This window comes from Balearica regulorum, chromosome 17, assembly GCF_011004875.1.
Source record: "Balearica regulorum gibbericeps isolate bBalReg1 chromosome 17, bBalReg1.pri, whole genome shotgun sequence".
Classification (NCBI taxonomy): Eukaryota; Metazoa; Chordata; class Aves; order Gruiformes; family Gruidae; genus Balearica; species Balearica regulorum.
The window spans coordinates 12,736,698-12,748,506 of NC_046200.1; the positions used below are offsets into that span (position 1 = coordinate 12,736,698).

At 44.7% G+C, this 11,809-nt stretch overlaps 1 protein-coding gene across 2 annotated transcripts; it reads right to left on the reverse strand.

The window, feature by feature from the left end:
- Positions 1–355: 355 nt before the first annotated feature.
- Positions 356–10,042, reverse strand: PRKAB1 (protein kinase AMP-activated non-catalytic subunit beta 1). Of its 2 annotated transcripts, none has more exons than XM_075769839.1 (8): positions 9,887–10,042; positions 8,128–8,302; positions 7,087–7,253; positions 5,250–5,343; positions 4,123–4,237; positions 2,672–2,805; positions 2,091–2,159; positions 356–2,008 (listed from the first exon to the last, which is right to left on the reverse strand). In XM_075769839.1, exons 2-8 carry the CDS (start codon positions 8,290–8,292, stop codon positions 1,931–1,933), a joined length of 822 nt encoding a protein of 273 aa, XP_075625954.1. In that variant the 5' UTR covers positions 8,293–8,302; positions 9,887–10,042; the 3' UTR covers positions 356–1,930. The 2 variants fall into 2 exon arrangements, with proteins under 2 accessions (XP_075625954.1, XP_075625953.1); XM_075769838.1 differs by lacking the exon at positions 9,887–10,042 and adding an exon at positions 8,781–9,082.
- Between the last annotated feature and the right edge of the window lie 1,767 nt (positions 10,043–11,809).

Consider the following 11,809-nt stretch of genomic DNA (forward strand, 5'->3'; position numbering starts at 1 on the left):
AGGGGCTGGCTGGAACAAAGAGAAGCCCAAGGGAGGCTTAAGGCAACAGGAGGCTTGAGGCCAATACCAAGTTTTTCAGCGTTAAGGAAGTGATCGCTGGAGCTTCTAAGTAATTGGACTCTTGTTCTTCCTGTAAACTTTACATCGCAAACAGACACTAACACCTCCCTCGTCTTCTTCACTGATTAACTGCAAGGGGACAAAGTGTTTCAAACTGCATCTAAGAATGAAAAGCTTGCACAATTCCCCAAGGCATAAAACTGCAATCAGGCAATCACAGGTTATAAAAAAATAACAACTCAAGGAAGCTGAGGTTAGCAAAATGGGATGGATAATAACACAGCAAGTCACCCACTTTTCTTGAAAATATTTTATTTGTTTCTAAAGAGGCTGAAAACAAAAGCAATTCCATATTTCAGAATATCAACTACTATCCATAGCACAGAATGAAGAAAGTTTTCAGAGAAAACCATTGCACTATACCCAGATCTACTGAGCTACTCAGGATATTGCAACGAGGCTAGTGAACAGATCCAAGGATGGGAAACCACCCTTCCACTGTGGCTGGTTCCACCGAACGCTGGCTGCTGCAGCTTTTGTCCCCTCTCAAGCACCTTCCTGATTTGTGCAATGTGCCCCACAGCCGGACGGGGGCTGGCTGTCATTGGCACACTCACTGGCATTCTCAGGCACCAAAACACCAACAGAGTAAAGGACCCAGTGGGTCTCCTCCTGAGCTGGCTCCTCCAGGGCAGGCCCGAGGCACGCTGGCAGGCAGTCTTGCATTAATGTTGCATTTATTTTGGGATAAAACAGGCTGTGAGTACCAAGTACGGGCAACCTGGCGTTACTATAATCATTTAGAAAACATAAACAGACTAAAAAGTTGCAGAGATCCCCAACAGCACTGGCAGCTGAAGCACCGGGGATTTTATACCCACAGTCAAGGCTGCAACCTGGAGCGGAGGCCCAGCTCTAGCTGGGCACAAAAGGGTGCAGTGCTGCGGTATCCAGCACGCTGCAACTGCTTACACCAAGGGGCAAGTTTGGCCGCTGCGATACAGGTGACGTACAGTCACCCTCAGGCTGTTACTGAAGAGCTAATCCCTTAATTGAATACCTCCATTTCGTTACAGCTACCTATCCCAGCTTAAGGAAGTCCTTATCAGTGACAGCAAGAGAAATTGGTTTCCAAAAGCAGATTGCTGCAAGACACGTTTATGATTTACAGAGAAATCCAGCCATTAAAAACAATTGTCTTTACTGGAAATTCCACAGGGGAAAAGTTGTATTTCAGTTCTCATGAAGAGAAAAACTACAGAGCTATTCACAGTAGAAACAGTGCATCCCAGTCTACCGTAAAATAAAAGCGAGCTTGTTGGTAATTGTGTTGCTGATTTTTGCCTAGAAAGGCTGCTACAAAAAGATCATCAATATTCACACTTATTTCAGCCATGCAAGTTTGGAACTTGCTACTGAAATAATTGTGTGTTTGATGAATTACGAAAGTAGCAATGGGCTTGTTTTTGCCAAGTGTTGAAGTCAAATCGGATTCCACAAGAATCCTGAACTTTCTAGACTTTGGGCTGGCTTGTTTCTTTCTTAGTCTGCCTCACTGCTAAAGGTCTTTAATCTGATGCTGCCCTCACATTTTTCAGCCTAATTAACTTGGTGGCTTTTTAACTGAGCTGACAATGGGCACTGACACCTTTGCCACCTCTCTAGTTGCCATGAAACTGCCATCTCCAAGAACTTCCAAGGTGGGACTGGGAAAATAAGGCAAATATAGGAGAACTTGGAAGTCTCAGAAACAATATGAAATCAGAGTTCGTTTGCTACAGCACAGAGCAGGAGTACATTTGGTTAAGAGGAGAATTTTTTTCTGAGACTGCACTGGCCCAGAACAATTGGTCACAAACTACCGTGACATTCATATTGGCTTGTACAGCAAAGTAGTCACGTATTTCTTCTTGTAACGATGTGTAGCACTAAGCACCATCACTCCATCCTACAGGAGATGGAAAACAAGTGAGCATATTACATGGTTATCTAAAAGCTGCAAGTGTGAAGAACATGCCCTGGCCTCTCACCTTGATAGAAAGTGCGTAGAGGTGGTTCAACATGACATGGTTGGGTTCAGGGAGCAGAGCAGGATCGCACTGGAAAAAAGAGAAAGTGAGACAGTGTGAAAATAACAGAACTCACGGTTTACTCATCACAGCTGATGGATGATAAACACCGTCTGTAACTAGCCATACCCTCAAATACATCACGCTGCTTCTTACACTGAGCCCATCAACAAATGCAGACGAAGTTTCAGAACAATCCAAGATCCCTCCAGGGTGAAACCCTCAGCATCCTCAATGCCATGGTGAAACAGACCTCAATTATTTCTTATGTGCTTCTGACATTTTAACAGTGTTGCAGTGGGAAGATTAGGGTTTCTGGGAGTAAAGTATCAATCTAGTTTTCCTTTCAATTTTGTAGAGAGTTAAATAGAAAAATAAATTTACTTTGGATGGATCCACCTGGACATTTGTAATAAGAAATTTACCAACACAGCAACCATTCTAAGTTTCTTCATTGCCTGTCCCCTGTCTGTACCCAGATTTTCGCCCATCTGTTCACACCCTCAAGGCCCTTATTCAGCAAAACAAACTAAAGTACTCACAGAAATGCCTGTGTCCTTATTCAGGATGACCTGCAACAGGTGGGGGGGAAGAATAGGTGGCGATTTAAAGCGCTCCTCTGCCTTACAAACATAGGGCTCCTGGTGGTACGGTCCTGGGGGTGAACTTGACAACTCTGCCAGAGAGATGTTAAATATTTATTCTTAAATAGTCTGTAAGAATATCTGCTCTTTGTAGGTACGTTTTTACTGGTATTCCAAGCCGATTTTCACATCCAGGAACACGCAGCCAAAAGAAATCAATGGCATATTAAGTACAGGACTGCAGCAGCTGAAGCAGTGCCAGAGGATCAGTCACTGCCCAAGAAGTGATTTAAGGTGTCCAAAGCCTGTCTAACTTGAGACTAGGTGTGAAGATGTGGGAGGCAGAGTTCCAAGGGCCCTGCTGCACTCCAGAACTTCACTGTCATCTCTGCCCAGGATTTCTCCAGCAAACACTTAATAGCAAGCATCACTCCACAATGCTACCTCCAAGGGAAGCACTAAAAACATGGGATGTAGATGTAAAAGGCAGGTATTATTCCTGGGCAGGGACAGGGTAACAGAAAGAGCTCTTCAGAGCCTAAAGTGATATAAGGAAAGGCTGTTACAAAACTTGGAGGGGGGGGGGGGAAGGAATCTACCAGAATCTCCTCCTGGCTTCTTGCACTGTCCCAAGTCTCACAAATCACACTCTTTCTCGAAAAAAGCTTTGTCCAGGGGAAAGTGGCACATAGCAAAATACAACCAAACACACCTCCTGCCTCAAATTCAAAGGACAGCTCTTCTGAAGAAGGATTTAAGGCACTATTTCAATCATAGTCTCCATCCCTACACAGGTCTATAAGGAAGAGGTGGCAAGGCTGATCTCAGAGATCACTGAAGCTAAATCGTACCTCTCTTCTGTTACACTAGGATATGAAACTTAAGGCAAACCCAGCATTTTTATATTATTCTAAGATATAGATCATTTACACTAAACTGAGAGAATATGACATATTCCTGAGCCTCTATTAGCACTATTAAGATGCACCTAATTTCTATCTCTATGTGCAACTTCTGACCTCCTGAACCCATCTCCTTAGCAGAGAAAGATGGCATTAGGAGCAGTGCAGGCTGGCGACATTGGTTTGATGTTGTAAGGTAGAGACTGATCCACCACTGAGTGCACCAAAGCCAGCCATTTCACATCGCACAGGCAAACAAACAGCTATTAAGCACCCATGGCTTCCTCCTAATCAGATCTACAGTGACCTGTGTTGCTCTGTCAGAGGATTCCTCCTTTATGCATTCCACATTCTTCCTTCGTGCATTTGTGATTCCTGCACACATCCACAGGGCCTGACGAAAAGTGGAAATTAATCTATACTGGAGCTTGAACTTCAGACAAAAAGGAAGATTGGATTTTTAACAGCTCTAAAAAGTATGATATAAAATTAACAGTATGCTCTTACCAGACATGTCTGAACATTTCTGGGAGTCCACCATCAAAGCATCGAATACTTCAAAGTCAGTTTTCTTGACCTGTATGACGTTGTTGACGGTGCCTAGCTGGCTGGTTACTACTGGCTGGGAAGAAACAAGATGCGAAAGTCAGAATAAAAAAGCTTGCAGGATCATTAGATTCTCAAAACTACACAATGCTACACAGCATTACCAAGAATGAGATATATTGCATTTAAAATATGCTAGTACCAGATATGAAAAGAGTTCACCATTGCTCAGTTAGTGTCAGGTCAAGGGCAAGGGCAGGAGGTAGGCCTGGGGGGGATGCAGGTCAGTTGAACCTACTAGGTCCACAGCACTTGATAAATTCTTGGGCTATAGATAAGGCTGAGATAAATTTTGGGCTGAAGGTAACATTTAGGACACAAGCTTTACTTTTACCTTCTACAGGGCTTTCAGAGCCAGGCTAAGATCTGCATAGCCTCATTTAGGACAGAGTATGGTTAGTATTGCTGGTTTACTACTAAACCTAAGACTGGAATCCAGGGCAGAGGGTCTAAGAGCTAAGTTTACTGCAAGGTAAATTCTGTGAGGTTCTGCAAGTTTTGCCAAGACAGCGAGAAGACTGGAACCAGCAACTGTAAATGATTAGCTTGGAAGCAGGTAGGGACTGCTGAGTGGGCTAGGGTTAGAGCTCATTTTATAGCAGAGGAGGAGGAAAAGGCCTGGTGGATTTTGGCACAATTACTGGACTATAAAATATCTAGAGCAGCAATAGCAACACTCTAGCACAGATAGCAAGTACAGCACAGAGAGATTTAGGCTGTCAGCAATGCTACAGTGCTTTAAAAGACAATTTGGCACTAGACAAGACAAGCTCACCATCTCTTATAGAACAAAACCCAAGAGATCTTGTCACCCGTTTGTTACAAAATCCGTCCTTTGATGCTGTCAGTGTGATATCACCACTGAGGCCAGCTGGGATCAGAAACATCTCTCACCAGCTTAAAAAGTCTGTTTCTGCTGTTAACCAATACCTTTTCTCTGAAAAGGCTGGCTATTGGTAGAGAAACCAGCCAGTTTCTCATCTTCAGATGCCTCAATGATACATACAGCAAGTTGAAAAAAACATTACCTCTGAAGGATCGTGTGTCCACTGCCCATCCACAAAGAATTTGTATTGGTGCTCTCCTTCAGGCAAGTCCAGGATTGCCACAAAGTTATTGTGACTAGAATTTAACACAAACAATCAGCCCTGAAATATTCTGAAAAGTATGTCAATCTATAAACTGTGACAAACATCGTAATGCAGAATACAAACCTTCTTAACATGCAAAACTTTAAAAAGCAGTGCCACGTTTAACACAATCTCATGCAATCTAAAGGTAAAGAATCAAACTTAGGTTAATGTTAATGATCATTTCTTCTGTGACACTAACTCCCAACATATCTAAATATCACATTCCAGGCATCAAGGAATTGGCACTGAGCTTTTGTAAAGTCATCCTCACGTCTTCACATGACTTGTTAGTGCATGAGACCTCATTTTATCTGTGAGACTCCTGCTGATAGAACAAGATCAGCTTACTCCTATTTCCTTGCCTTTCAGAATTTGCCATCATAAATTGCATTACACAAATGCCAATGAAACAAATGAACAACGACTAGAAGATAAAAGCAGCAACTCAATACTTCTGAGTTACTTTGTGTCTGAATAACTGCTGCTTGGTGATTTTGATACTCCTGTGCTGTGAACTTCCTAATTCTTCAGAAGTCTCTACCAGCATCTCAAAACAGCTGAGAAACAGTTGATTCTATGTGAACAATTCAAACAGGCCACACAATGCCAGTATCTCTCTTTACTTCTTCTCAGGTAAGGAGTGCAAGCATATCACCACAGAGCTGGATTTGAAATAATGAACTCTTTTACTTGGGCATATTTGATTCAGTAACATGATTTTATCCAGCCTCTAAGGAGGTCCAAGTATCTCCTTTCCCAGAATACCTAATTTGACAAGAGACAAGCCTGTCTTTTTTTTTTTTTTTTTTAAAGAGACATTTTTGTCCTCCTTCCAGATTCATTTCACCATTTCCCATCTCCCAGGCTTTCTACTTAGAATATGACAGTAATACTGATGTTCCACTGGCCTTTTTTCCAGCTCCTGTCTTGATAATTTATTTCACATTGTTCATGCACAGAACAATCCTTCCATACCATTTCATCAGGCCACTATGCTCCTCTCTCAAATTTCCTGAAAAATTAAGACACTTCTGCAACAATGCAGGTAGCCACTCACTGATATAAAACACACCAGAAATTGGCAAGAGACATCTTCCATGGATATGTCATCATTGACAGACAACAGGACTCTCATCAACAGTTAAATGCAGCCTCTCTGCCAACCATTAAGTTTGAAAGGTTTGAAAAAACATTGGTTTAAGTGAAGTACTTACTCAGGTACAAAATTAAGCAGAGCTCCAGAGCTCTCTGGCAGGAAAAAGCACTTGGTACCTTAACACAAATTTATTCTCTCGTTCAAGTAGTTTATCAGTAGGGATTGCAGGCTCAGAATTTCCTAAGCAGAATTTGGACCCTTTGAGCTGGACAAAAGCCAATGATACGGCAAGAAAGTACACCTGCCATCAGAGACGCTACGCTTAAAACCAACTTCAACTTACATAACCCCAACTCTATCCCTGGTAGCAGACTGCACAACAAGGTTGGTTTGTGTCATTCGAGCATGGTGCCTAGTGAACAAATCCCTCCTTCAAAACTGGCACACAGTTCAACTTTCATCCTGTGCCACCCAAGAATCAAAAAGTGACATTCTCATCAAGGGCTCAAGAAGAGAAGCAGGAAAGTGGTAAATCCAAGCACAATACCAATCTTATTGACTGACCACCTTTCTCACTGCACTAAGCATTGTCAGTCCATGGGGAATATCACTGATATAGCAGCAGCAGTTTGTTACCTCCTTGTCAGAGGAATTTTACTCCAGTTGTTGAAGGACCCAGATAAATAAACTTCTTTCCCTCCTCCAGTCCAGCGAAAGACTGTTGGTCGAGCTTGAGTAGGACTTTTATCACTCACTTCCAGATCTTGTTGCCAAGCTAGGAATTCTTCTTTCTCCAATGGAGCCTACAAGCACAATGTCTTAATCAAAAGGAATTCTTTCCTGGCAGACTTAGACAATCTATATTTTACTGAAGGCATTTTTGCACTCAGACACGATTCTCTAGGGTACAAGTCTACAAGCAGTTTTTGCCAGATGGAGATTAGAAACTGCATTTCTAGATGCTGTTCACAAATTAATTTGCACAAATTCTGCAAAGATGTTAAAAGTCTTACAAAATTGCAGAAAGAGTAGGAGGCAAAATAATCCCCTTCTCTCAGGCCTAAATTAGGTTAAAGAGAAATTACTTGAGCTCAGAAGAGTTTTCAAAATACACAGATATAAGAAAAGGGAGAAAAATAATTATGAAGAAATACAGTTAAGCATTTAGATTATACAAATATCACAGGCACAAAATTTGTAGTTAGGAGAAAGATTATGAGTTGTCTATAGGAAACAGTCAAAATCTAAGTGTAATTTTCTGTTAGATGTTCTTATGAAACACGATAAACGACAAGACGTTTCTAACAATCCATTTCATACTGAACAAAAAAAACCCAGTTATCAGATCCTTTAATACGAAAAGTAATAGACAAGTAAAATGTCACTAGTGACTACAAGAGCATTAAGGATCCGAAGGAAGCTGGGGCACTGTACTTACAGCTTTGATCCAGTTACATTTTAGTTTTTCTACAATTAATTCTTGCTGGAAACCATGACGTTACTCTCATTATACCTGCTTGCACATCAATGCAATATCTCTCCTTAGCGTAGGAAGCAAGGGAGATAGTTTTGTGTGTAAACTCAATGACAGAATTACTGAAGGTTGCTAACAGCACCACAATTAGACAGCATTCCCAAAGCTAGTAATGTTAGAAGACAAGAACAAACCAGCAATACCTTCATCTCCTCTGAATGGAACAAGTCTGCATCTTCAGGACTGTCCATTAAGATTTTTGGTCTATCACCCTCTTTCGTACTAATGGCTCCTCCTGAGTTGTCACCTCGGGATGCCTTATGCCCATGACGCTCCAGTCCAGCTCGCTCACTGCTTGTGTTCCCCATTTTTAACAGCCTAAAAGACCAGGAAAAGCCAGATTAGCACATGTATTTCTGAAGCCAGAACAACAGTAGGCAGGAAAGCAGGCTCATCAGTAGACCTGGGCTCTGTTTCTGAGTTGAAGAGTCTAAGAAACTTGACTAACCCAAAATGCTATCATCTTAAAATTGTATCATATTCAGGACAAAGACACAAAATGACACTTTTTAACTACTTTTGTTAAAGTGCTCCAGTTCAATATCCTAGGATCTCTACAAGACTTAGTCACTCTAAAAGTTGACCAAGCACATATCTGTCACTACAGCACACTGATACTCTGTCTTCACAAACTAAGTGCTTGTTCTTCTGAATACTCACGCACATAACATCCTACTACATCAGCTGAAACATCAGTAGAACTTTCTGTCAAAATGCTTCCAAACCAGCCTAGCAGAAATATGACTTCACTAAAAAATAAAGTTATCTCAGGTAGCAACCTGCTGACGATCCTTACAGTGGCTGGCTGTGGCTCTGAAGCACAAACAGCACAATCCCGCTGATGCTCCACTGGAGGCTTCCTCCAGTCTCCGCTTTTCTCCAGGAGAGGCAGGGGCATGCTGTGGAAGAAACACAACCCTTCCTCCGGCTCCACAGCTCCTGCGGCCACATCCACAGGCAGAAGGGATGACACTGGATGCACATGCTGCATCTTATCTGAAAAACTACTTACAGGTGAAAAGCAGCAACTTAGAGGTGGCCAAGGGAGCCGTGTGGAACTGTACAAATGGGGCCTTGCAGAACGCCCAGCAGGGTAAGTACATATATGGGATATGGCCCTGTTTCCTGTAAGCTCAAATTACAGACGTTGCCCAACTTTCAACTGTATAGATCTCAGTTCAGTCACAACCTGAAACCAGTCATACCAGGCACAGCTTAAGTAAATAAACTACTAAACAAATAATTTAACTGGCACTACAGAAAGTAAGCATAAATGCAAATGTTAACGGGCTATATGAAATTGCAACAGCTTTGAGCATTCTGTATCTGCTTTCAATAGCGACTCGCTGATTCTACGAGACAGACTTTTAAGAAGGCCGAAGTAAAATTGAACAGCCGCTGAAATTCTCATCAGCACGCACACCTGTACATTTTATCTGCTGGGCTGATTCACGGCCCGATGTGGGCAGCCGGGCAGTCACTGCCTCCGCCACCCACCTCTCTCCGGACCCCCCAGGCACCCCGGCAGACAGCGCCGTTCCTCCGCAAGCACCCAGGAAGGCGTTGCAAAGGCCACCAGGGCTGCACCCGCACGGCACCCCGGCATCCCCGCGCACCGGGACCACCGGCGCCCGCCGCGGGCCACGGACAACTCGGTCCTCGCACGGACGGCAAACCCCGGGCTTTGCAGCCGAGGGGCACCGGGCCAGCGGCACCGGGACCAAGGGCTCCGGAGCACCACACCCGCCGCAGTCCCGCCGTCCCCATAGCAACCCGCCCCGGCCTCACCGTCCCCATAGCAACTGCCAGGACCCCGCCTCTTCCCCCGGCCCCACTCCTGCCCGGCCGCCCCGGAGCTTCCCCCACCGCCCGGCCCGGCCATGCCCGGCCGAAGGAACCCACCTCCCGCCTCAGAGCCCGCCGCTGTCCCTCCACCGCCGCCGAGGCGCTTCCGCTTCCGTCCGGCTGCGTGCCCGGGCTACCGCCCCGGGGAAAACTCGAGCCCGGCGCGCAGGTTCCGACGCCGGCCCCCGCAGCAGCCAAGGCCCTTCACCGGGCGCTCCCGGGTCGGGAAGCCTCCATCAGGCCCCTGACACCAGGCTCTATGCCGATTACCCCATACCTACTTAATATGACTGCTAAACTGGTGTCGTAGGTATGAGGTCAGTAGCAAAGCGTGATGGCTCTTTCCCTGCCTCTCGGAGCTGTTTTCTCCAAATCACCACCACAAGGAGGTTTTGGATAAGCTCGGAATTGCAGATGAGTGAGCACCAAGCCGCTGCAACTAGGCAATAAATGCATTCCCCTCTTTATGAAACGGGAGCAAGAACCAGCTGTATGGATGCTGACCATTATGAGGCCAAAGTGGCCTGGGAAACCAGCAGCACATGGCTCTCTTTCCTCTTAGGAAGAATATTTCCCAAATTAAATTAACCTCATATATTTCTTTAGCATATTTCTCTAAGCATTTTCAATTACACTATCTCATTTTACACTTTGCCCTTCATCAGCTGTTTCTGTCTGTCTTCTACTTTTCTAACAGGCAGAAAGTTGTGTGACTGCAGGTTCCCGGGTCAGCAGTTCTCTTTACAAGGAAATGGCCATTTTTTTCTTAATAAATTGAAGCAACCTGCAAACAGACAGAAGGATTCCTACCACATCGAAGTGTATCCTTGTAGCACGCAGTTATGTTGTGGGAAGAATTCTGCCAGGATCGACAGATTCACTGTGCCTAATCGCAAGTGCATGGCTGGCTCTCGCAGTATGTTTTGAGGAACAGCTGCTCCTGGTTTGTCTTTCATGGGTAGAATACCTAGGCATGGGACAGCCTGCCAGAGGAGGTGTGAGGGGAATGTCCGTGGGCAGCTCTTCCTCAGCCCCTGCAGAACAGTTACCCTGCTATAAAATGCAGCTGTTATTTTGCTATTTCACACAGCTTAGCACTCCTAAATTCTTTGTCTCCAAACGCGATTGTTTTGTTCTCCCCAGTTCTTTTTCAGCCAGCACCAATGCACGTGCCTCTGCGTGTGCTGGTTACGTCTGTAGGTTGGAGATACGAGCTACTGTGTATTGTCCATCGCTTGCCCAGTAGGACCATTGTGGTGATCTGTACCACAGCCAGCCAGGCTCATTGCAAGCAATGGTATCTTCACTTTGGGGCCCATCCTCAATTCTTTGCAATGGTTTTTGTTACTTCTAAGAACCACAGATAGATAATAACCTGCAGGATAAGGACTGCTAATAGCTCATGAGGCGGGGGGGGAACTAGTCTGTGGTAGGTCCAAGCATTATTCAGAGTTCTGGTATTAAAATGTGATGGTTCCTCCCTACACGGATGAACCATCCATCCATGGTGTGCTACATTCCAAAACCTTTGGGAGTTACTGGCCTGCAGGCAGGACAGAGGCAATGGACGCATGCATCTTGACCTCTTGGTGGTTGGGCTTCACTGTTCCTGCCTTCTCCTCCCTCTTTTCCCTGTGACTCCTTCCTCTTCAACTCCGATTCTTGTCTTCCCTCACTGTCAGTCATGACAGATGGGTGCAGCACCGTCCTAGAGCCTGTAACTCTTTTTTGTGAGGTGCCTGGTCCCCATGAGTTATGAGGGCTGGATGACATTAAACCATGAACAACAAGTCTTACCACTGCTGCCCACTAAATAATCACCCTTTCTCCTCATGGGCATGTTTGTAAGGTCCTCACATGCACTGGAGTATTGTTTTCTATCAGCTTGAGTGGGAGCCCAATTCCCTTACAGCTGTTAATGCAGGAGACGTGGGAAGCTAGAGATTAGCTGAAGACATACCGCTAGGGCCTGGCAGAGCT